This window comes from Halichondria panicea, chromosome 8, assembly GCF_963675165.1.
Source record: "Halichondria panicea chromosome 8, odHalPani1.1, whole genome shotgun sequence".
Lineage (NCBI taxonomy): Eukaryota > Metazoa > Porifera > Demospongiae > Suberitida > Halichondriidae > Halichondria > Halichondria panicea.
This window is the reverse complement of record NC_087384.1, coordinates 2,329,800-2,354,573: the sequence shown is the minus strand read 5'-3', so window position 1 is coordinate 2,354,573 and position 24,774 is coordinate 2,329,800. Positions and strand designations below refer to the sequence as shown.

General features: G+C 39.4%; 4 protein-coding genes and 2 long non-coding RNA genes across 11 annotated transcripts; 1 reads left to right on the top strand and 5 right to left on the bottom strand.

Annotated features, from left to right (window-relative positions):
- Positions 1-752: 752 nt before the first annotated feature.
- LOC135339852 (uncharacterized) lies at positions 753-16,369 on the top strand. 6 transcript variants are annotated; one of them, XR_010396068.1, is made up of 10 exons: positions 753-892; positions 975-1,079; positions 2,195-2,269; positions 3,390-4,909; positions 5,383-5,790; positions 6,014-6,164; positions 6,395-6,487; positions 12,456-14,556; positions 15,217-15,429; positions 15,513-16,369. It is a non-coding gene; the product is annotated as an uncharacterized LOC135339852 (long non-coding RNA). The 6 variants fall into 6 exon arrangements; XR_010396070.1 differs by having other exon boundaries at positions 975-1,083; XR_010396071.1 differs by having other exon boundaries at positions 947-1,079.
- Positions 6,443-9,689, bottom strand: LOC135339760 (inactive 2'-5'-oligoadenylate synthase 1B-like). Its single transcript, XM_064536026.1, has 7 exons — positions 8,829-9,689; positions 7,935-8,043; positions 7,476-7,743; positions 7,353-7,410; positions 7,099-7,259; positions 7,001-7,048; positions 6,443-6,832 (listed from the first exon to the last, which is right to left on the bottom strand). Exons 1-7 carry the CDS (start codon positions 8,898-8,900, stop codon positions 6,595-6,597), a joined length of 954 nt encoding a protein of 317 aa, XP_064392096.1. The 5' UTR covers positions 8,901-9,689; the 3' UTR covers positions 6,443-6,594.
- On the bottom strand, positions 10,286-12,005 carry LOC135339774 (2'-5'-oligoadenylate synthase-like protein 2). The gene is made up of 7 exons (XM_064536041.1): positions 11,820-12,005; positions 11,605-11,710; positions 11,242-11,470; positions 11,054-11,111; positions 10,841-11,007; positions 10,740-10,787; positions 10,286-10,679 (listed from the first exon to the last, which is right to left on the bottom strand). The coding sequence occupies exons 1-7, from the start codon at positions 11,889-11,891 to the stop codon at positions 10,466-10,468; spliced, it is 894 nt and encodes a 297-aa protein (XP_064392111.1). The 5' UTR covers positions 11,892-12,005; the 3' UTR covers positions 10,286-10,465.
- LOC135339772 (uncharacterized) lies at positions 15,652-18,474 on the bottom strand. The gene is made up of 7 exons (XM_064536039.1): positions 18,273-18,474; positions 18,108-18,216; positions 17,609-17,849; positions 17,482-17,539; positions 17,266-17,432; positions 17,150-17,206; positions 15,652-16,747 (listed from the first exon to the last, which is right to left on the bottom strand). The coding sequence occupies exons 1-7, from the start codon at positions 18,378-18,380 to the stop codon at positions 16,588-16,590; spliced, it is 900 nt and encodes a 299-aa protein (XP_064392109.1). The 5' UTR covers positions 18,381-18,474; the 3' UTR covers positions 15,652-16,587.
- A 1,025-nt stretch (positions 18,475-19,499) lies between these two features.
- On the bottom strand, positions 19,500-21,251 carry LOC135339755 (2'-5'-oligoadenylate synthase-like protein 2). The gene is made up of 7 exons (XM_064536021.1): positions 21,055-21,251; positions 20,788-20,914; positions 20,445-20,712; positions 20,277-20,334; positions 20,070-20,212; positions 19,961-20,008; positions 19,500-19,847 (listed from the first exon to the last, which is right to left on the bottom strand). Exons 1-7 carry the CDS (start codon positions 21,124-21,126, stop codon positions 19,610-19,612), a joined length of 954 nt encoding a protein of 317 aa, XP_064392091.1. The 5' UTR covers positions 21,127-21,251; the 3' UTR covers positions 19,500-19,609.
- Positions 21,252-22,374: 1,123 nt separating this feature from the next.
- Positions 22,375-24,097, bottom strand: LOC135339884 (uncharacterized). The gene is made up of 3 exons (XR_010396125.1): positions 23,928-24,097; positions 23,803-23,850; positions 22,375-23,680 (listed from the first exon to the last, which is right to left on the bottom strand). It is a non-coding gene; the product is annotated as an uncharacterized LOC135339884 (long non-coding RNA).
- Positions 24,098-24,774: the final 677 nt, after the last annotated feature.

The window sequence follows — 24,774 nt, the reverse complement described above, 5'->3', positions numbered from 1 at the left end:
CTGGAAATTGCTCTGTGTAGCATAATTTCATGTATAGCAAAACCTAAAGGTATAAAAAGCTACTTCTGGTAGCTAGGTTGGAAGGGTAGAAACTTCTACACGTGTGATAATTGTCCATATTAATTGCATGGTGGCCAAAAGATATGCTAATTCTGTGACAGGTTATATACATGCATGCATGCACATGCAGTAACAATAGATAAGTTCCGAATTTATTTGTTGCTAGGCTAATGATAATTATGTTAAAATATTCGTTTTTCGGCTGATTCCAGAATAAATTATAATGCTTGTCATTTTTGTCATTTTTCTTCAGAGGCAAAGGCTACCGCAAATGGCATCACTATTGTACACCGAGAAAGATTTTGGCATATTTTCTAAGTTTTATTCAGTAATGGATGTTGCATTGGTCCCAGATCAAAAGAAGAGCTGAGTGAAGAAAACAAACGTCTCAGAAAAGAAATGAAGTGTATAGGTTCTATTGTAAAATGATCACCACTCCATCGATACTCATATGCATGCATGTGTCATGTAATCTCTCCCATGCATATACCTACATGTATACGTATAGCTATTGTTTGTTTATGTGAAGGATTGTACAATCTGCATCAGTACAGTGCAGTATTCAATTTATGTGTTTATAAAATTTATGTGTTTATAATCTTCTACTGGGCCATGGTCTTCAAATTGTTGTTGCTTGTTCAAAGCTTTTTCTCTTACGATTAGTACCAAGTCCACGTGGCTTCTTGCGAGAGAAAGTCCCTTCCTATTATTAAAATGAATCCTGGGTATCTAGTATTGGCTACAGCACAAACAAAGGACGTATAATGACTGCTGTACACCTGAGAAAGATTTTAGCAGCTTGTTTGGAGAAATGTCCTAGCAGTACAACTATGTGAGACTAGATCTATATAAATATAAATAAGTGTGAATAGTTACCCTCTTACAGATATTATATTAGTGGGTGTTGCTTACAGATCACCTCCAATTGATCATGACCAACCATGCAAAAGATGCCTCGAAACTGAGAGGAACGTTGAGGAGCTGAGTGAAGAAAACAAACGTCTCAGAAAAGAAATAAAGTGTGTAGGTTCTACTTATAATTATTGTGAACGATCACGATTCCATCAAAAGTTTTTAAAATTTTAGTTCAAATACCTATTTAACTGTCAAATGGAGATATGCGTAAAATGAACATTATTGTTCACTTTCTTATTCATCCATATGGTCCATTCAGTATTCAACTTGTGTGTAAGTTTACCTATATAAGTCAGCTGGCATTCAGTTGCATGCCTGTTCAAAACTTTTCGTATAGATTCTAGCGATTAGTACCGGGTCGATGTGGTTGCCATTGCCTGAAGCATGATATATAGGTTCTTCGACGGTTCTTTAATTCCAAGCTCTAAAGAGATTGTTGTAGACTTACCGTGCAGCGGGAAATTTTCATGAGGTGCAACATTTCGTGTTTTTCGGAGGCAGACAGAAAACGAGAAAATTAAAAGATAAACTCTTACGCACCGGTATTTCACATTCTTGTGGGTGTGATTTCCTCAGTGGCGTAGGCAGAGGGGGGCTGACGGGGCTAGAGCCCCCCCCCTTGTGCTTCATCAACTCCAACTCAGCTTGAATTACCTTGATCTGTCAATCTATTCTGCACTCGTAGCTACTAGAATGATGTCATTCAATGGAAATGTGGGCAGGGCCATGTACTGTGCATGCTTACTGCTGATGAAAAGTGATGACCAGGTAAAATTCCAAGCTATTCGCGCCTGCTCTGGTCCTGCTCAAGCCCTGCCCTTCCCAAAATCCTGGCTATGCGCCTATGCCACTGTTCCTGGCATTGAAATGCGAATATTAGAACCCACGAAAATTTATGCTGAGGGCTTTGGAGCCAAATAGCGAACATTTCCCGCTGTACGGTATTATGAACCGAATGTATGAATCTACTTTATAAGGTTTTTTTTGTAGCTCCAGAAAACACAGACATTTTCAGGTGTGATAGACTACAATTGTCCAGATTGGTGACCTAAAGATGTGGTGTTTTCCTTATTGACAGGCCAGGACTCAGAAGCACACGTATTACTAAGCACTGTGATAAACAAATATATATCACACCTACGGAGATATGCGCCCGGTACTGCATGTGGTTACTCCAATTAAGGAGCAGGCTTTAAGATCAATACTTGTTCCTACGTAGGAGGAGAATGAAGTAGGAAAAAGACTGAAGGAACCGAAGGAAATCGTGACCCACACCCTGAGGCAGTCAAGCAAGGTATGTGTGTTGGTGGGTAGGTTAGGGTGGTATGTGGTCAGTGATGATATTCAAGAGACGGGCGGTCTGAGAACAGTGTTCTGTGCAGACTGTCTCTAATTCTGAGACCATTATTTATTAGCATGCAGTAACTTTCTTTGGTGTCTGTTGCTTTTAAGATGTTCTGTGACAGGTGCCTTTAGAGGGAATTTTGTCACAGAGATCTAGATTCAAGTAATCATACTGTAGTGCTAGAAATAATACAAGCATAAAGCTATTTGGTTACGGAGCCTTAGAAGAAATTTTGGCGTTTGAATGCATGCCAGGAAACAACACCCACCAAGAGCTTTGCATGTGAAATACCGGTGCGTGTGAGTTTACCCCAGTTTTAATTTTCACATTAGGTGCTCTACCCTCGAAAAGCGCAAAAATTTCCTGCTGTACGGTATCAGAAAAGCATGAACCTTTAATTGGATCATCAGTAGGGCTTGGTAATATTTGGAATAATATAGGGAGACTTTTAGGAACTATCATAATTGAGAATAATATATAGGGCACTAAACTAGCATAATTTGACCCTCAGAGTCTGGTATAAACCTAATTTCACTTGGTTCATGTAGCTAGGCATCTTTACAATAGACCTGTACTGTAAGCACTATATAGCCACTATAGGCAGGCATGCACTGACTTTGCCCTCTGACCTAGAATAGCTCTTAGAGTGCAACTCTGCTATATCTTGCTGGTTTTGTAGCCGTTGTGGGACTTTAGCTTTCTGTATTGCTACAGTCAATACAAACAAATAAATTGTCTTTAAAATAATGGGTCACCAAACTGGAATTATAATAGGCTGACTTTTTTTTGAAAAGAATGATAGGCAAAAGAAGCATAATTTGTCAAGACCTATAATCATCAGATCTCTAGACCTATACGTATGTAGGTGTCCTAGTTAAATAGTGACCTTGTCGAATAGTGAGGTGTTTTCTGTGAGTCTTTTTGATCCATAATTATTCTGGCCTATTTCTAGCGATAGTATCCGAGGGGCTGGGGTGGTGAATTGGTGAATGTAGAGGGGTCCCTATTTGAACAGTGGGTGTGTTCTCTCTCAAATACCCATCAGTTTACAGTGCATCATTGCTCACAGATTACCTCCAGTTATCAGCAACACTTCGCCTCGGCTGTTGAACTGACCAACCAAAAGATCTGATTTGATTTCGAAAGAACAGAAGACCTGTTGAATTATCGAGTTCTGGATTCTAAGAAAAGAAGTCTCGAGGCTGAGAGGAAATTTAAGGAGCTCAGTGAAGAAAACAGAAATGTTTGTTATGGCGAAACGATTCAAATGATCACAACTCAGATATGAGATGTCGAAGTGTAAAACATTATTTTTGTTAACTTTCTTGTTTGTATCCTATTCATCTCATCCACTGTGCATTCAGTATTCCACTTGTGTGTATAGTGTGTACGTATTTGCTAAGGAGATATGTTTGAATTTGTAATTTGTACTTCCATCATTATACATAATGGCTATCAAGTGAGTCTTGTTGTTGCCTCTTCAAAGCGTTTTATAATAATAATAATAATAATAATAATCGATGCTTTACAGTATGACTTTACATTTACACAAGGTGAATAGATTGTTGTGCGTCAGAAATTAAACATACTGACAGGAAGTTCCTAGAAGGAACACCTGACTAAATCTACATAAAATGTATACATAATTATACAGTTATACAGACCAACAGGGACAGACTAGGTGATAAGTGCAAATTCTTGATTGATCAAAGCGTTCTAGAAAACTGTCCCAGAAATGTTTGTAGAGTTGATTCTTGATAGTTGACATCGAGTGAGAGAGATCTATAAAAGGGAGGGTGTTCCAGAGTCTGACCAATCTTTTGAAGTTAAAGTGTCTTGTTGTGTTTGAGCGATGATGACCTTTATGAACTAGCTTGTGATTAGACGATAGTCTTGTGTTGCTGGTAGAGAATGATATGAACTCAGTAATGTTGAAGTTGTCTACTGGTTTTTGGAGACACCTGACGGCGAATATGACATCTTGCAACTCTAGCCAGTTCATTAGTGGTAAAAGGTCCAGTTTAATGAGGCGACTTTTGTAGTCGAGAATATCAGATCTACATGTAAGGTTCAGAATAAACTTTGAAGATCTTCTCTGGATTTGTTCCACTTTTGTGATGGCCTTGTGTGTCTGTGGTCTCCACAGTTGCGAACAAAATGTTAAATTAGATCTAACAAGCGTAGACTAGTATAAAGTGTTCTTTTTGTGTGGAGATCATGAGAGCATGCATTGAGTGTTTCTTTTAATAAGGTACAAACAGCTGTACTGTAGGCCTTCGAACATAGGTTGTTGATATGTTGGTCCCAGGAGAGACTATTCTGGATGGTCACTCCCAGGTCTTTGTGAGAGTCTCTTGTTAAGATTAGCTTCGAGTCCAAATTGTATAGCGAGTCATGAATGGTTTTACCAAAGTGGAAGTAGACACATTAGTGTGACGATTAGTACCAGGTCCACATGGCTTTGACATGTACAGGAATGCAATGATGCAAATACTAGATCTAGTTCTTTCAAGCTCCAAGTACGAGTGATGGAGGAATATTCTAGCTGTAACAGCTCTTAGTAACATTCACGTATTGTAAATCCAACAAGTAGAAGTTTATTCTATATTCTGACTATGGCCTAGATAGAATCAGAAGCTAATAATACTGATTACTTCCATCATCATGCTTGCTTCACTGATGAATAATATTACTGTGATACCTTCCTCTATTATCTATGATATCACCTTAGTAAATTTCAGCTTCTAGCTACAGAACTGATTATTTTTTACAGATTTGAAGAGTACAAGCAGCAGAGAAATCTATTTGCAATAATATTATTGTCCATGTTGCATTGCACATTGGTGCAAAAGATGTAGCGGTTTTCCCGTATACATACCTAACAGTATTCTAAACTTCTGTTAGTCTGGATTTTTTAGGGGTCAACGGTGGTATCCCTGCTAGCTGTAAATCGGAGAAAGATTTTGTCATCTTTCTTGGAGAAATATTCTGAGCTGAACGGATAGTCACGCTATATTAAACATAACAATTAGAGATTAATGTGTGTTGCATCATTCTCACAGATCACCTCCAGTTGATCAGCAAACTCTGCCTTGAGAGTTGAAACTGACGATACCCTTTTATGTCGAAACAAGAAACAATTGAAGAATCTCCAAAATAATGAAGAAAATGTACGTTGCATCAAGTGACCCCAACGACCTATTGTATGATGATATCTTAAGCAGCACGTTCTGGATTCTAGGAAAATATGACTCGAGGCTGGGAGGAAAATTGAGGAGCTGAGTTACGTCTCACTACAAGAGGATATGCATCAATATATCGTCCGCTACTGTGCATGGTTACTCTGAGGACAAGCATAAGATTCAATGGTTGTTCCCACGCAAGAGGAGGATAAAGTGAGGAAAAGAACTGATTGAGGGAGTGGAAGAAAATGGTGACCCTCGCCTTGAGGCAGCACCTCACCAAGCAAGGTGTGTGTGGTCAGTGATGATATTTAATAGACGGGCGGTCTGAGAAGTGTTCTGTGCAGACTGTCTCTAATTCTGAGACCATTACCAGTAACTTTCTGTGGTGTCGATTCTGCCGCTTTTTAGAATGTTCTGCCACTGTGCATGGTGTTTGTACTGTTGTCACAGGGGTTCAAACTTTAGTAGGCCCAATGTCTACATGATGTTGATTATCTACCCTCTGTAGGCTATCTTGTGGTTGGTTCCTCCGGGGTGAAGATGTATCTATGGACCAAGTCTGTTCTGAGGGGGAGGGGTGATTGTCACAAGTATTTGTTCTACAGTATCGAGAGCCATTGATACATGGAAACCACACCTGGTCTGGCCTGCACCAACAGGTGCGTCTTCTGTGGTAATATTTCTCGTCTCCCAGGTGCTGTGACCTATAGTTATAAGGAGGTTGGTTTTTGCCATCTCTCACTATAGTCTGATTAATATACCTTAATTCTCTGTAGTGAATTTGGAAAGTAAGTTTCGTGAATTCAAAATGACTCCCCCTCTCCCCCAGGAATTGTTTCCCCACATATCCTCCCCCCCAATTAACGCTCCATGCACTCCCCCCATGCAGGCACTATACCAACCCAGTGGGCACGGAGTGGTGTTGGAAGATGGACGATGCGGATAAAAAAACTCACTACCAAAATGGTCAAACAAATTAAAGGTCAGGTTAACATGCACTAACTGACTGTACGGCTAATGTCAACATACACAATACAAAAAGGTGCTTTGTTATAGCTAAGTCTGTGCTCGGTGGTTTAAAAACGTAATTTAGGCTTGTATCTGTTCAATAGTTTTGGTCAAATCGACAGACTCAATTTTTCCAACCAGCTGCGTCCAATTGCCGTCTCCCTGCTCGTAGTACGAGTGTGAGGTGTAGGTGCTGCCTCCGATTATGCCTGTGTTGTGGAGGTTGTTGGCCGGGTTGGCAGGGTCAACGATACGGGGGAGCCTGGCTGGAAACAAGTCTGGGTAGTCCCCTGGTTTGTAGTAGTCAACCCAATAGATACTGTGTGCATGCATAGATTGGAAAATACCTTGTGAAAGAAACGTTTGACACTGAAATTCTGCATGTGTTGACTTTAGTCATTTGTCTAAGCAAAATAATGTGATTATGTTAGTTTTCACAATTCGCTAACACATATAGTGCGTGTGGCTAGTTTTAGACTCAACGTACTCCGCTGTTAGGTGAGATTTCACTATCTGCTTCAAAGTGGCTGTTGTTCTGTAGAAACGGAAGCTAATAATTATTTGTACACAAGGGAGTTCCCCTACCGTTGCTCAATAGTTCCACCATAGTGCTGTTTCAATGCCAGCTCATAAGCTCTAAGCACCAGAATTGAGATGAGATAACTCTTTGGCCTTCCAGTACATAGCTTCCCCTCAGGCCATTCTTTGTTCCTCCACGCCTTAGCACGGCGAATAAGTTCTTTAGCCTGTAGGATTTTAAGTATACAAATTGAAACGCATGCCCTACCTACTGTATACATGTGTGTCAGATTCGTGACATTGTACATGTGTATACTCACTTTATCATCCTGCTTTTCAATAAATGCAACTTGCCATTTTGAAGCATTCACTGAGAATCTAATGTGCATGGTATAGTGTTACAACTCAACACTTGTTGTGTTGTTATTGTGTGTTTAGCTTACCGAAATAATTGGGCAGGTTTTGCTCCGTCTTGTTTGGCTTTCCTCAGGTAGTCATAGAGATCTGCTGGATTCTCCCATTTTGGGCTGACCAAGACGTCAACGTCTATCGATAGCTCTCGATCTTGCTGGTCATATGTCTTGTATTTCAGTGACACAGACATTTTTAGTGGTGTTTGAAGCATGACACTCCGTAGACCTCCCAAAAAGCTTCGCAGTTTGTGTAGAGGCGTACGATATCCTTCACTCAGGACAGTGTCTGGATCCACACCTGTATAATTAAGTGTACTTGAGTCTCATTAATTAAAGTAAGCCCCCTTCCGCTATTTGAGGTTTCCTATAATTATGTATAGCGAGGTTTGTTATGTAATGATTATGTGTAGAGTATCGACATTTTATCTCAGCATATGTATTTGCTGCACGAAAAATATTGTTTGTAGGGCAGCCAAGTGAGTAACTTACTCTCTGAGTAGACCACTAGGTCCACATCGAAGTTGCCTGGAATGGCTGTGTACTGACCAAGGGAGCCAGCCTTGAGCACCTGGACTCTGTTCAGGCCATGTCTATGATGCTAGTGAATATATGTGTTCATGCTAGTTACCATAATTATATACATGTAGTAAATGTGACACAGATATGTTCCCACCCTGGTCGTGGTGATTAGTACAAACATAGATTGAAGAGTTAGAGGGATAGGAAACGGTTTGTATCTCGAGTAACATCCGCGCTACGCTGCGGTTTAATCGAGACCATCACAACAATATCTATTTCTACACCCAGTGCATAATAAACTACAAGTAACTGTGCTTAGTCCGTGCAACTCACTTATATTTCTAGGTCTATACCTATTGTAGTAGTCATAACCAGCACGCTTACACGTTACATGTTCCAATAGCTCTAAAACAGCCTTGGGAACATATAACTTTATTGGAAAGTCTCTTTTTACTGGGTGTGGTCAGTCATTAGCAAGTACTATACACGTGGCTCATGGACTATAGGGGTGTTATAAGTTGCTGAAAGAGATGATGTCTCGAGGAAACACAGCTTTGGGTACCCGGCAAAAATGTGCTTAATAGCCTCGTTCATAGGGCGTAATGCGGATAATTTTTGTGGCTCCACTGCAGATTCAATGTAAAATCATCACGTGCACCACTCCGTTTCCTATCCCTCTAACTCTTCAATCTATGGTACAAACTACCTCGAGAAAATTGCTCTAGACAAAAATAACCACCTCTTATAGGCACAGTTTTACCACATAATACTAATATGCTAAACCACAGGCAATTTGTGTGATTGGAATTAGCCACCACCTGGGCACATCAGTGGCACTGATATCGACTATCGATCCTGACTTACTTTTATTTCTCTTGCAAGCTCATCCACAACTCTCATAGCATCATCAAATGTGATGTCCTTGTTCCTTGCCATCTTCTCTCTCTTTTTCTTTTCACTGGTCAACTTCTATATACCAGTCAGCTGTTATATAGGTTAGTCAATGGTTGTGGGTTTCCCCATTTTCCTACGAACAGTATTCATATTTGGCTAATATTAGAATGATTAATCATGAGGATGACGTGCTAATTTTGTAGACAAGCCAAGAATAGTCGTCACTTGATGATGAAACCTACTTCATGTAATAATTATGCCTCGAGGCGTAGCCGCACGAGGGATACGGTAAAGCTGACTGTGTGTGTGTGTGTCTGTGTGTCTGTGTGTCTGTTCCAGCTGTAACTGCTCAACGGTTGCAATGCGACAAAAACTAACAGCTTCTATAGGCTTCTAGCCACGTTCTCTTGGATTTTGATTCGTGGATTTGCAAACTAAAGCTTCTTTCTCGAGTTATGGCTAGTTTGACTCACATTGAAGGCTGTTGCAGTCTCTTCAGAATCTTTCATAGCATCATCTGTCCGCACAAACTTTCTATTCAACATATGAGTTAGCCTTGCACTAAAGCGCTAGCTTTTTGTTAGCTACAATACTCAGAAAATATCTGTTAAAACAGCTAGCTAGCAGTAGCCATTTGTGAAATTGATCTCTTTGGACACACCCTTTAATTATTCCTGTGTATGTAATGCGCATGCGCGCTCATTCCCCACGTGTGAGAAAATAATAATATCCAAGATCCAGATCCAGATCCTCCTGGCAGAATCATCTTTGTCTTGAAGGCCTGGTAAGCCACAAAACACTACCATATAACAATATGCATGTACACAGGTCTTTTCTTCTTAGATATTATATACACTGAACTACAGATCTTGGAAGAATCAATTTTTTTCTTTCTTGAGGTCCTAGTAAGCCACATAATACAACAATAGATGCATGTAAATAAGTCTTTTCTTCTCAGTGACTTTATATAGATAAGCTAACTTTAATATAAAATTCATTATAGAAACTAATATAACACTCTAATACTTTTCAGCGAAAGCAAAAACATGGCGAGAGGCATTAGCACAGCGCCAGCTTGAACACTAGTTATGTACATGTACCTACGGTGTACTTCATTGTACAGATGTCACTTGATTATGTGTTTGTGTGGGTGTGTGCATGCATGGGAGGTTTTATAGTATACTTGGAATTTGGGTTGTTTGTTTGAACTGCTACTATGACTTGCAGAAAATATTTTCATGGAAAATTTGATGCAGATGAATTTACTACCAGTATTCATGGCTTTGTGGAGGCATACAATGAATAACGAACTATGGTAGTAGGGCACAGCTATCCTTTGATGTATATAGGGGCTTTATTTGCCAATATGCCATGTCATTCTGGTACTTACTGTGTCACCTTCCGTGTACGTAAAATTGTGCATGGTAGTATACAATAAATCACGTTTGCTTTACGAATGTACATTTTACATTCGGTTTTATCATTTACACAAATTTGTCTCTGAAGCTATTATAACTAGGCAACTAGTCTTACATTACAATGTATATATACACACCTGATACTCTAAGCACACAGGTTAATGTTTTATAGTTCCAAGTCATGCTTGGCTACACTAGACGCTGTAGCAGGTCCACTGAGTGTATGTTCTCTACCAGCTCAGACCACCCGTCGCCTCTCTGACCACGACTCTTGGCGACGCCCGTGTCATACAGATTATTGGCTGGGTTGGCCGGGTCAACGATACGCGGCAGTGAAGTTGGGAAGAGGTTGGGACCAGAGGGCACACCTCCACCCACGCTATAAAACTTCTCCCAGTAGATACTGTATGCAATGCAATCATACATGAGATAAATTAATACGTACCATATATTGCTGACTTACTCTATGCCGTGGCGGTTAAGGAGGAGATTCTTCAGCTCATCCATTGTGCTATAGTGTGTATATACATATCATTTGTGTAGTTTAAAGTGTTTTTAGCTTACGCTTCGGCGATCCTCCTTGTGTTGGAAGTTCCCATTCTCTTTGTGGCCTTCTCGTAGGCGTTGAGTACGAGTAAAGAGATGAGGTAGGACTTGGGCTTGTTGGACAGCTTCCTTTCGGACCAGAGCTTGTTACGCCAAGCCTTTGCACGCTTGATAAGCTCCTTCACCTGTAGCTCAGTGTAATTGTCGATCATGCCTTAGGCTATACAGTACCTGGTTAGGTTGTTGCTCAAAGAACTCCACCTGCCATTTAGCTGCACACACAGAGTACCTGCACACGTACAGCAATATCTAAAAACTGCAGCCCCACCTTTGTATGCGTGGAATGGCCATGTATTTGCAATTGCAATGTAATTTGTCCGTTTAAATTACCTGCTATATATACTGTTAACTGTACTCACTCGTATCTTTCTTCTTTTGGGACACCTCGGAGGAAGTCGTAAAAGTCGTGTTGGTTGTTCCAGTACGGACTAACCAGGAGGTCAACATCGATAATGTCGTCAAACTTAAACTGGACGGAAAACTTGGTCCGTTTGGTTATCACGACTTTGGGCTGTCTTTCGAGAAACGTCTCCAGCTGATCTAGCCACTTACCAAATCCCTTGTACCGCATCGTATGCGTATCAACATCTGAATTGAAATTGTGTGTAGCTATATGCGACACAAAACTTGCAACTCTTCACAAACTTGTCACAAGATATTTGCGACCAAAACGCAATGCTTATCATACCATAGCTAATTCAGGTAACTCTGTTTTGGCCTACCTGGTGAGTAAATGACCAGGTCGAGGTCAAAGTCCCCCGGGACGGCTGTTCCATGCCCTAGAGAGCCTGCTTTTACCACTTCACCGATGGCAATTGGTTGGTTATCCTTTGTACGTACATCATGTACAAAGAGTATTAATAGTAGGTCATACTATTTCCAAGTACTTTATACAACTTGTGGTTTAGGTTTAGTATGAATTTTATTATGTATTTACCTTGAGTAGCGTAGCAATCTCGTTAACTGCCTCTTTAGCTCTTCTGTGGTTTAAAATGTCCGGGTGAGCCATTCTGTATCTCTATCCTGTCACTCTGTTATTTGAAGGTCTGTGTGTGGCACTGATTGTAGCCTCACTTTATAACCCTAGCTGTCTCTGCGCTAACAACTTTGATGTAGGGCTTTACCCTCCACCAAATGTGTCATGTCATTCTCAGGCAACTCCCGGGTACACAGACTAAACTGAGGGGAAAACGTTATCTATAGCCAGCTGGCAATACTACGTCATGGTTGTACTGTACTATATATACTTTCTGGGTAGTCTAACGTTAGTACATGTACATGTTATGTATATAGTTGCTGACTTTTAGCGTATATTAATTATATAGATGAATATGACTTCTGTGAACTCGTGATCACATTATGTCCTACTTGGAACTTGAGATGTTAGAATGACTTGTTTATGATTTTCAGGAGAATAATATGATGTATTGTCTCGATCACCATGGTAACTGCCTATAGTCTTATGTTCCTTATAATAGTACATGTATACTAATTAAGTGCAACGAGATGTGTATGTCTATGATCAATACCTGCATCGTGCCGTTAGGATTTTGTCCGTTTGTTTCCCATTCAGACACGTCCCGTCGTTGCGGGTGGGCACCTGATTTAAGAAGAGTATTTGATGTTAAATGTACGTACATTAAAGGTTTGATGTATAATTATGATACTGTGAGTAAAGCAAAAATTATATGTATTCGTACAGTTGTGCAGTTATAACATTAGTCCATTAGTACTACAAATTGTAAACTGCTTAATGCCCTTTATTGCATGCATCGTCATTATTCCTTCGTGTCATGAGGCTTGGTGAGAATGCAACACATCATAATTCCCCTGGACTGCGGCCACTGATCCTCCGAGAATAACCTCGGAAATATAATTATTATAGTTATTCCGATTCTGCTCTACTGAGATTGCCTTAAATGCTTCTTCGATAAAATTATGTTAATGTTACTGATTTTAGTATATACATGGATGCTCCACTTTTGCCGCCAAATAGTGCCATTTTGTTTGGATGTGTTAGAACTATAGAATGCTTTGTAGATAGTCAGGACCACCGCTCTCTTATAAGATGGTCACGTGAACTAATGAAAATCACACATTACCTGAGAAATATGCTATAATAATAATTATGGGTAAACAAAAAAGGCATTTCACTCATTCTTGGAAGTGTTTTGCTATCTTAATAACAATTTATGCTTGTACTTATAAAATTATACCCTTAAAAGAATGATTCAAATTTTTGTACAAAGCAAATAATATACACAAGGATGAATGATCAACAGTCAGATCTAAGTTATGGATCTCTCTGAGAAACAACTGCCATCTCATGGGAAACGAATCTTTCTTCTGTGGCTCAATTTGACAGACCCCATGTTTGTAGAGGTTCTTGTAAGGGTTGGATGGGTCGATGATGCGTGGCTTCTCGGGTAGGTAGTGACCGTACTTCTCCATAATCACACACTGTTAAAAATGGGTAGTTACAATAGCACCCAAAGTGCTATGCCAACACTCACCTAATGGTGCTATCACAACACTAAGAGTGCAGTCGTAACTGCTACGTGTTACTAGAACAATAAAGGGTGCTATTATACACTTAAAAGTGCTTGTGGAACATTTTAAACAGTGTTGTGCATGCACTTACCTAGTTGTTAAAATCATATTACTCTAACTATACACCAGATGGTGTTACTCAAATAAGAATTGTGTGATTGTAGCACTATACATGGTGCAATGTAAGCACCTCTACAAATCACCTGCATGCAAATCAAGGCCAGTCTATAATGATTCGTGTAGTTGCATGTGTAAATAAATAGTTGCTTATATAGTATAACAAACCCGTTCCATTAAAATAGTTGAATCTGGTATAATTATTATACCTTTGTATTCAAGCATGCAAGTAGATTATAATTATAGTCACCTTATTTATTATACTTATTCAGTATAAATTCTAATCACATGCGTAATTATGTATACAGGAGTAAAGCAGTACACTTGTACTGATGACGGAACAATCGGCCCTGTGAGGAACTTTCCAAGAAAAAATTAGTGCACTTTTCAAGTGTACCGGCAATATTTTAGCTATTCAGTATTTATAACTTATGTGATGAACCAGTACTAGTTATCATTATTAGTTACTGTAAAACTATGTGTTTGAAGTTGCAACATCTATTGAGGACTAGACTATGTGCATGTCACGCTAACGGACAAATTAATGCCCAACAATAATTATTAACAATTCAATCGTCTGAAAAATCATACATCCTGTATTTAGCAAAGTAGCTGGCTTATAGTGTGTTCTTTCTACTCGTACAGTTGCCCTGCAAATTTAACTCTTACTTTGCTCCCACCCCTCCCCTCTTCCATGCAAGGGCATACACTGATGATATGATCATAATTAATTGATGAGCACAGACTCAAATGCGTGGTGGGTAGCCAAGACTACATAAACAAAACAAAATCGTGGGTGGTAGACGTGCAGCACTGATCTCACGTGAACCTTGTGATAGACAGCTGCCTGCATGAGAGTCTCTGCACACAGCTGCGTGCACCTTAACTGTACGAAGGCGCCAGGCCTACTCTAGCTCTGTACTGTGCATGCTCTGGTACTACATGGACTAAGTTGCTAGATGTACTACACTGCAAGATGGCACACTGCTTTGACTCGGAACTATAGAGTAAGTTGCTGCAAAACCATTGTTGTGCTAAAAAGCTTGACATAGACAGGACTGCAAGTCTACTACTCACTACTATAATTGTAACTATATAATAATTCTTGTTGGGCTTTGTGGGCAGCTGTCCGTCAGTCTGATATGTTGGGCTTTGTGGGCAGCTGTCCGTCCGTCTGATATGCTGGGCTTTGTGGGCAGCTGTCCGTCAGTCTGATATGTTGGGCTTTGTGGGCAGCTGTCCGTCCATCTGATATGCTGGGCTTTGTGGGCAGCTGTCCGTCAGTCTGATATGTTGGGCTTTGTGGGCAGCTGTCTGTCAGTCTGATATGTTGGGCTTTGTGGGCAGCTGTCCGTCAGTCTGATATGTTGGGCTAAGTGGGCAGCTGTCCGTCAGTCTGATATGTTGGGCTTTGTGGGCACTTGTCTGTCAGTCTGATATGTTGGGCTTTGTGGGCACGTGTCCGTCAGTTAGATGTATGTTGAGCGTTAGGAACACTTTCCTGTCAGACTGGTTTTTCGCACGTATCTACATTTGCATACAAATCATCATAATTATAATTTTTGTCTTCCGATTATTGTTAAATTAATTTCCAATGACAAGAAGATAATGGTTGTTTCTTACAAAATTATCGCATCGTAAGAGCTATAGGTACTCTTTTCATGCAGGGTTCATGGAGTCGAGCTATTTAAACGAGGTTAAAGAATATGCGTCGCAAATTGAGATTCAATATCTGTCCAAAGATAAACCACTGCTCTTTAAAAGGAATAGTCCAAAAACAAAGCGTAACAAAGGTGCTATCAGGAGTGATATGATCGACCAGCAGTTACAGATGTGCATATATACTTACCTTCTATCCACCACTGACCGATTATGTCTATGTAAGTTCACTATTAATCATTATTGTGTTCAAGCATATAGCTGTAAATGTTTGCAGTAGTAATAGAATTTTTTGAAATTACAGGAAAGATACCTATAGATTTACTTTTGAGGTAAATTGGAAAGAATTCGAACAAAGGAGAACAATGTTAAGCTACAGGAGCTGGTCGAAGACTATGCAGTCACTGGTGCAGTCACAATCTAATGGTAAATAGAAACCCATATCTTCAAACATACATTTTTTTTATTCAGTTCTGAAGATAATACTGTAAGAAGAAGGATGCAGTACAAATGATATTTGTCAAGCTGCTGCTCCACGTATGTAATGCATAAACAGTTACAAATACTTGATACTTGAGAACAGATTCTTCTGTTGCCCTTGAATTCATCCTGTGTGGGGGGGTATATGCCTATTATAACGAGAATAACCCTGTCATCATACATATATAATTATACACAGTAATGCATGCACACTGGATATTTGGAAGAGGTGACAACAGTTGTTAAAGTGTTAGGCTTTCGGCTTATTTGAATAATTGTCTCCTACTCACTTATATCACTGCCTACTGTTTTTGTGAGCCCCATCCTTATCCCATCATAATATATACATGCAGGTGGATGACATGCAACGTTCGTTCAAGGTAGAAAAAGTGCTATTGAATCTGGATCAATGAACTACTTCGTCATCGTAGAGAAAGAAGTGTATGAAGTAGATTCATTCTATGAAACTCTTGTACTATGTTTTTGACATTTTAGTACCCACGTGCATGTCTGCATGGCACCCTTTTATTTTTATATTTTTAAGGTCCCGAACTGCCTAAGTGTATTGTGGTCGTAGTTATTAAACACTTTATGAGGTTATAGGTATACATATCTTCATACTTTTATTGTATGCTATCGTGATGCATATCATTATACACATGCTATAATTATGTTACGTCATTTAAGTCAAGTGCATGAGCTTATCGAGAAGTGCAATAAGCATGCATGCAATATTTTATGCTTTGCATGAAGAGTAGCAATGACAACTGTACCTGTAGTAACAGCAGCACCCATCCCCAGTGCTTTAATAACACCTTGTAGGTGTAGTTGTAAAAGTTACACACAGTTTGGAGTTGCAGTAACTCCAAGAAAGTGCAAGTACAGCACATTTTCTGCTGTTACAACTCCAAAATGAGTGTTTTAATAACACTAAAATCTGGTGCTGTAATAACTCCATATATGAGTGCCATATTTGGTACAATGGTTTTACCCCACTTTTGGGTGTTACAATAGCACCACATTTTTAACAGTGCAGGGTTCTCCCCAGGGACGTGAATGCTGTATTGATAGAGAGTAGTTGTGTGTCTGTATTAGGTTTTTGGTACTTCCTTTAATGGCTACTGCATTGCAATGTTTTTGCAGCCTGGCACGTGTTTAGGGTATGAAATGTTGTACAAATTCATGACTGTATATACCGTATATATGTATAGAGGGTATAATTATTTCGAGGGTATAAATGTTTGTGGTTTTTGCGGATTAAGCATGTACCGCGAACATTTATAACCCTGAATTTAATATCGCATGCATGCATGCTGCAAAAGGCTGCTATTCCACGAAAATGAACGCAAAAATTTATACCCTCGAAATATACCCGCTATACGGTACAGTATATACATACCATAATGTTGTACCACAATGTTTTACTGTACATAGTGGTAAAATAATGGTAAAGCAAATCACTCTAGGTCTTGATTTATAGCAATACTCTCGACCAGCTTCTTGATATCCTTGGTCATCCTATATAAGCGAGAGAAGCAAGTGGATGCAAACTTTTCCCAAATCAATAGCCCACCCACCATTTTGCCAGTTCTTCTAGTGATTCTGCCTGTGCTAACTCAGCAGGTGCATGTTCGTAGGATATCAGTACGAGCATAGACAGTAGGTAGGATTTAGGGCAGCCATTTTTCTGCTTGTCCCATGTTCTGTTTCTCCATGCCTTGAATCTTTTTATAAGTGTTTTTACCTGTTAATAAATCATGTGACATACTGTAGATATCGTAAATATTTCGTACTTGTTGTGGTTGTGATTTTACTAGCATTGTCTGATACTTGAACAGTCCACAGCAAAACCTGACTTTGTGTGTGCATAATTAGAGAGAGTAATATCATAGAACGATAAGAGACAAGAAGGTTACGCACAAATTCCTCCTCTTTGGATGCATTCCTTTGAGGTAGTCGTACAAATCCTCCAAGTTTTGTTTCTTCCATTGAGGACTGAGTTGTAAATCAATGTTCAGGTTAGAGGTCTCGAAACGCCAGCCGTGGTACAACCTCTCAATGTTCTTTATGTCAGTAATGGAGTGCCTTAGGCACTTGATTGTTCTGCCCAGTATGAATTTGTACTGTTCCTCAGATACCTCTTTCGTGCTCGGATGCAGACCTGTATAGTAAGATACCATAACGCATAAGATAACATAATTATGTATAATCATGTAAGTATTTTTAGTTTTTAAATTTGAGATTGAACATAATTATTATAATTTTTTTATATGCACAATAATTATGTTTCAGTCTGTGTGAGCCTTTGTAGGGCTTGTAGGGTTAGCATGAATTTAGGCTAATGCACAACATGAATTAATATAGCTCATTTGCTCTCATGAACTGTAGTATATATAGTGTATGCATAGTGTGTTTGTACTTGGTGAATAGATGCATAGATCAACATCAAAGTGTGCAGGCAGACTTGTCTCTTGCCCTAGGGACCCTCCAAGGTATACTTCAGATATGCTTATGCCCAGAGTAGACTCCTAGACCAGAAAAACACAGTGCACATGGCATATCTAGAGTTCCAAATGAGGATCACCTTCTTTTTTAGTATGCTTCTAACCCTCTTCACAAATGCTGTGACATTTTTGAGTGGAGTCCTCACTCTACTAGCTTTGCTCATGGGTACTGCCAGAGCCAGTGCCATTGTCACATGGCCTTGTGTATACTATGTAGCAAGCTAGCTAGCTAGCTTGATCCCTTCCTTGTTTATGGATGTTTGGTTAAGGACCTTTACCTAATGAGTAATGTGAATGCTGCATAAAAAAACGTTTTGCCTCAGCCTCTAGTCTTGCTCTATTCATCTAGTTAATGTAGCTAATCATGCATGCTCTCACACATTTTTGGCCTAATAGATACGTTTTTTCGCATGTTCAAGCTTCAATCTATCAATGTTGCAACAAAAAATTAATTTCCCCGGCATTTTCCCTCTCCCTTAGCCATTTCCCCTATTTCACTCGAATACACATAATTATTGTTTGAAAGGTTCACAGGATCATTCATAATCATTGATTTCCCACTATAAAAGCTCTTGTGATATACTCGGACTATATAATACTGTGTGCGGGTCTGGTTAAGTGCTAGTTGTTAGCCGGAGAAGTATATAAACACTGGTCCTGTGATTATTTTTGTTACATTGGATTGCTGTTGTATGTTCCCCTGCTTAATTACTAATCCTACCGGCAGTCACAATAATTGCTTAATGAAGTGAAATCTTGGGCTCATAATTATAGGCACTCATTACGTTATAGATGTGCATGTATGAAAAGGGGCTCAATGTAACATTTATTTCATGGTATATGCTTGTAGTGACGCACATTTTCACTTAACTCAAGCTTTCCTATATAGTTTTTTGTATCCAGTAGCAACTTCAACTGGGCCACGTCTCTTTTAGTCGGAAGGAGACCTATCAGAAGTAATTGCTTAATTATAATTATAGTGCTCATAAACAATGCATGGTGCCCTGGCCCAACGAGCCTCTACAAATATCTCAGATGCCTTTTTACATGTCCTATAATACTTCCCTTTGAAATGCCTCATGTGTACACGATGATGATAATAAATACTCATATAATGGCCTCTATAAACAGTCCGGCCTTGTTTAGGATGTCAGATAAGTGCTTATAACTATCTCCCTACATGTAGCTCGTCCTATTGGTCTTCTTTTGTGTCTTGCCATGTTATAAGTCTTTATTCTAAATATTGTATGTCTGGCTACGGAGAGTCCCTTAATTTGTTGCAAAATACTTTTTGTTATTTTTGGTCACACGTGCATGGAAACTCTATAAGTTCTAATATCTAACAATGTGCTACTATAATTATATATAGTCCTGTGTATGTAAGTACTAAAGTTATAGTCAGCTCTCTTGAACGGTCTTAACGTGTGATCTCCTCCACACTCTTCTCAAGGTCAAAGTGTTCCACTTTGTCCACAAACTGGCTCCAGTCCCCATCCCCACGCTCGTAGTCACACGGCCTTTTCTTGGGTGGGTACGGCCCAATGCCAGACTGGTAGACATTGTTAGCTGGATTGGCCGGGTCGACCAGGCGTGGAGTGGACGAGGGAAAGAGGGTGGGGTAGTCTCTAGCGTTGTAGTAGTTCTCCCAGTAAATGCTGGAAAATTAGCATGCACGTTGACTCATACAGTGTGTACATAATATAGTTGTATACCATGCACATGAGTGTGTGCAGTAAAAACATGCACATGCACTCTGGGTTATACTTACTTCATTGTCCTGTGGTTGCGAACAATTTCCTTCAGTTTTTGTGTTGTACTATATGGAGTGTCAAATATTAACTTAAAATTATATAGTACATATCGTAATTTTTACGTACCTTTTGGCAGTACCAGAGGAAGTCTTGTATGCATGAAGTACCAGCAGAGTGAGCAAGTAAGAGCTTGGTCGACCTCGGCCTCCCTTGCTCTTTTGCCATAGCTGGTTCCTCCATGCTTTAGCTCGTATGATTAGCTGCTTCACCTTATGTTTGTTTGTGTGACAATCTATTAGGTATTTACTGAACATAATGTGTTGGTGAACTCACGGATGAATCTTGCTTCTTCATGAAAGCAACTTGCCACTTGGATGCGTTCACACTGAACCTGCAGAATCATACATGCATTGATTTCGATCTATACTCAAAGAGAGCATTCGTGCGTTCATTATAATTATAGTCAGCATAAAGCATACATGATTGTGAAGTAATGCTTACTTATGCCTGGCTTCAGCATCGTTAGGCACCCTATCTCGCAGGAATTCAAAGAGCTCTCGTGGATGTTTGGGTTGTCCCCCCCACCAGACAGGGCTGACTAGGAGGTCCACATCGATGTAGCCCTCATATTGAAACTGAACAGCGTATCTGGTCAGATTGATGTTAGTGACGATTCCTGCCCTGAAGACTCTGCCATCTGTTATGAAAGCTCTTATTTGCTTTAAGTAGCTTTCGTATCCGATTCTGTTCACTGAATCTCTGTTCACATCTGCATTTTCAAATTGCATTCAGTAATTTATTAATAATGTTGTAAAGACATGCATATAGTCCCGTATATACTCACCGCTAGAGTAGAGCACCAGGTCAATGTCAAAGTGTTCAGGCACAGCTGTCCCATGTCCCATGGAGCCAGCCTTAACAATCTCATTCACTCTAATACTGGGGCTTTGTGTGTACTTTGAAAGGTTTGTCTGAATTGAAAATTCTATAGATAACTTGTGATATATAATTATATATAGATTTGTCACAGTACTGAATAGCTAATATATATATGTATAGGGGTATTAATATTTATATAGGGTAGAGTTACAGTGGCGCATGGGTCGAGTACCTGTAATTTTAGGACTAGTTCTCCAATTGCTTTCTCAGCTTCAGTATGATTTGGGGCATGAGAGGCTGCCATGTTGGGTAATATAGCTTTCAGCTAAAATGAAGTTAGAAATCCAAAGTATATAGGTATACGTATACACATTGGAGGTCCTAGCTCTTTTATAGTTGTAATAATTGAGTTTCTCCGTAACTGTATTTCTGTAGTATTGGAGTGAATATTGTGGTATGTCATGAATTCTGTATAATTATGTGTGTATAGTGTATACATTAATTGGTTGCTTATATAGTTCCTGGAATATTAGACTCAAGAGTCTGCATTTATTATTGCAATTTTATTGATGGTAGCAAACATGAACATGTATAGCTGCAATGAACAGCTAGTAAATGTGCTTGTAAGGCTAAATGACCTATGTGAGGTTCATCACAAGATTAAGTGTTTCTATTCTCTTTGCAAATATCTCCCATCGTTCTTTAATGTCCTTTCCCCCGCTCGGTTTTACTTCCCCGAGGCCTTGTCGGTACAAGTTTGTGAATGGGTTGGCAGGATCGAGGAGGCATGCATGGCCGGTCTGGGAGGATGTCACAGTACTTCTCCATTATTAAGGGGTTCTCCCCAGGGACTATGAGGCTGTGATATGTATGTAATAATTTTTAATATACGTAATATTTATGTATACTGAGAGTGAACTTACTCCAAGCTGGCGTCAGGTAAAATGTAAAGTGCCCAGGTAATGCTGTACCATGAGCCACTGATCCTCCAACAACAACATCTGATATGTCAATGTCTATTTCTTCCTCTTCAGATGCCTGTGTGATGTCAATTAATTTAGTAAGCCACTGATAACAGATTCCAGCTGGAAAGTTTGTTGACTTATTTTTATCAGTGTAGTTCTAACTTTGTTGCTTAATATCCGAGCTTTTCTTAATGGCCTCTTTACTCTGACTTGGGTTGTCGCCATAGTTTATTATAGCAATTAGTTTATTATAGCAATTGCTTTATAGGCTTATTGCTGCATGTACGTGCACTCTATTCATTCCACTGCATGTGTGTGTGTGTGTGGGGATTTTCACTCCATACAAGGATTGCATTCCTGTAGTTGTGATAATGCAGTAATTCAATGAATATACTCTGTAGTGCTATATACCCATGAATTTCAGTTTCTCTGAACTCGGAGTATTCACTGTAAATACCTTAAGGTGGCATATTTTCACAGTACAATTTCTCATTTTGCTATTCTGCAGTTGTGAAATTAATGTTTGTTATGCCTCGGTGCGCATGCGCAAGCAAAGTATACATATACGGTATATAATGTGTGCATGCATGTGTGTCTGTATGTGTGTAGACTGCTACAGTTGTTCAAGGATCAATGAACTGCAAGTTAGAGTTTCTATAGGATTCTACAAAGTTTTTTGGGGGATTTTAATGTGTGGATTTGCAAAATAATCGTTCTTGAGTTATGCCTACTCGGAATGCTATTGCAGCCTTTTCAAAACAGTGCATGCGTATAGCAAAACTTGTCCATAATTATATGGAGTGTTGCTACTCTACTTAGCTCTGCACTATAGAATGCTAGCTATATTGGTAGCTTCAAGAGTGAGAAGAGAGCTGCAAAGTTCATTGCATTTCCAATTATCTGCTAGACATAAGTATACACATTTTTTGCGATTTTACTCTCACTTACAGAAATAGCAGAAATATTAAAACCCACGAAAATATGTATAGGTTGTTGTTTTTGCATAATTACCGTACTCTATCGAGATTACGCCCACCCCATTTTTGAGTGAAAGTTCCTGCAAAGGCTAATTTGCCTTGAGAATACGCCCACTGCTAAAAAAAAATAACAATTTCTTGAGCTGATTTGTTCTTGTCTCCTATAGTCTACTTGCAAATAGCAGTAATTATTGGATCTATATGAGCTATCTTCTCTAAATCTCTGTTGAAGACTCTGAATATATATATAGGAACAACTCTCTGATGCAGAATCTTGACTTATATACTTTTCTTCATACATATATAAAATTATATAGCTACTTTACTTATGCATTGTTGTATATTGCATTGTATTTCAATAGCTGCAGGTCAGACGCATGCAGATCGTTTTTTAATGAGCGGGCGTAATTTCGAGGCAAATAACCTGCATGGGTGGTCTTAATTTCGAGACAAAATTATATCGTTTTCGAAATTAAGCCCATCCCACCTATAGCTACTTTGTAGCATGCAATTAGGGTGGGCGTAATCTCAGTAGAATAAATACTGTAAATAATGGAACATGTTAAGTTTATATACCGTACCTATAATCTCACTGCATGTCTAGCTCTCAATTAGTAATTTCAACATAATACGTATAAAGTTAAATACTTTATGATGAGTTATAATACTCTTATAATTATTAGGCTGTTATATCTACAGTAAGGTCGATGGTCTCAATCTTCTTCTTTATCTCAGCCCAGTTCCCCTCCCCCTCATCATGTGACCTGTCACCGGTACGTGTAGTGGTGAACCCGGTGTCAAATAGATTGTTGGCTGGGTTAGCTGGGTCCAGGAGGCGAGGGGGTTTTGGGGTGTCATGCAGAATCGTGTTACCAGTTCCTTCCACCATGTAGTATAGTCGTTGTCCTAGTGAATACTGTATTTCAATGAGTGATGTGTGTGGTTGTGTAACAGATCTAGATATATACCTTATACAGTATATAATTATAGTGATTAACAATGCCAGTATATACTTCTACAATGTATAGATCGACTTACTCTTGTTGATCTTCCCTAAGAACAAGGTCTTTAAGCTCATAGGAGGTCCTATTATGGTATAATTATGCGTGAATAGATCGATGTAAGGGTATACTATGATGTGATAACTGCATGCGTGTACGTACTTTTCAGCCATTCATTCAGCGAAAGATTTGATTTCCAAATTTCTTCTTTGCACGCTGATAAGCTTTCAAAACGAGCAAAGAAAGAAAGTAAGACTTTGGCTTCTTCTGTCCTGCATGGGTAAACATTTGGCCATTGTTTATTTCTCCATGCCTTAGCACGCTGAATAAGCACTTTGACCTATACCATTGCGGTACATATACGTACATGCACAATGTTACATGTAGATGAACTGCAATCTATAATATAATGTATGTATCCCTTGCCTCATTATCTTGCTTCTGCATAAACTGCACCTGCATTTGGAGGCTCCAATTGAGAACCTGCATGTACATTGGCATGCATGCATATATATATATATACTTGATATGCAGTTCTGTTCTTGAATTTTAACTCACAGGAAGCGCTTTTGAACCGGGATCTTGTCTAAGAACAGGCTCAGCTGGGAGACACTGTCCCACCAAGGGGTCACCAGCATGTCAACGTCAATGAGGTCCTTGTACCGAAACTGGACAGAGTGAGGTGTCCTATTCTTAAATTGCACATCGCTGCTTCTTTTCAAGAATTTCTCAAGCTTCTCTAGCTTTAGCCGTCTTCTCTCGATTTAAAGCGACACTTTTTAATAATTACGAAGCCAGAGGTCGCTTTTTTTGGAGGTTAAAAAATTGTATTGAAGTCCTGGTGTCGAATATTTAGAGGGTCGCATCTAATTGGAGGTAACTTTACAGAGTCTACTTGCCTCGATTTCAGGCCGCTTAGAAACACTGATTTTCCATAGACTCGCAAGCCGTCACTGTTGCAGGCGAACAGTAGACTGGTCAAACTCCGTGTAGAGACTCGTGTAAGGTT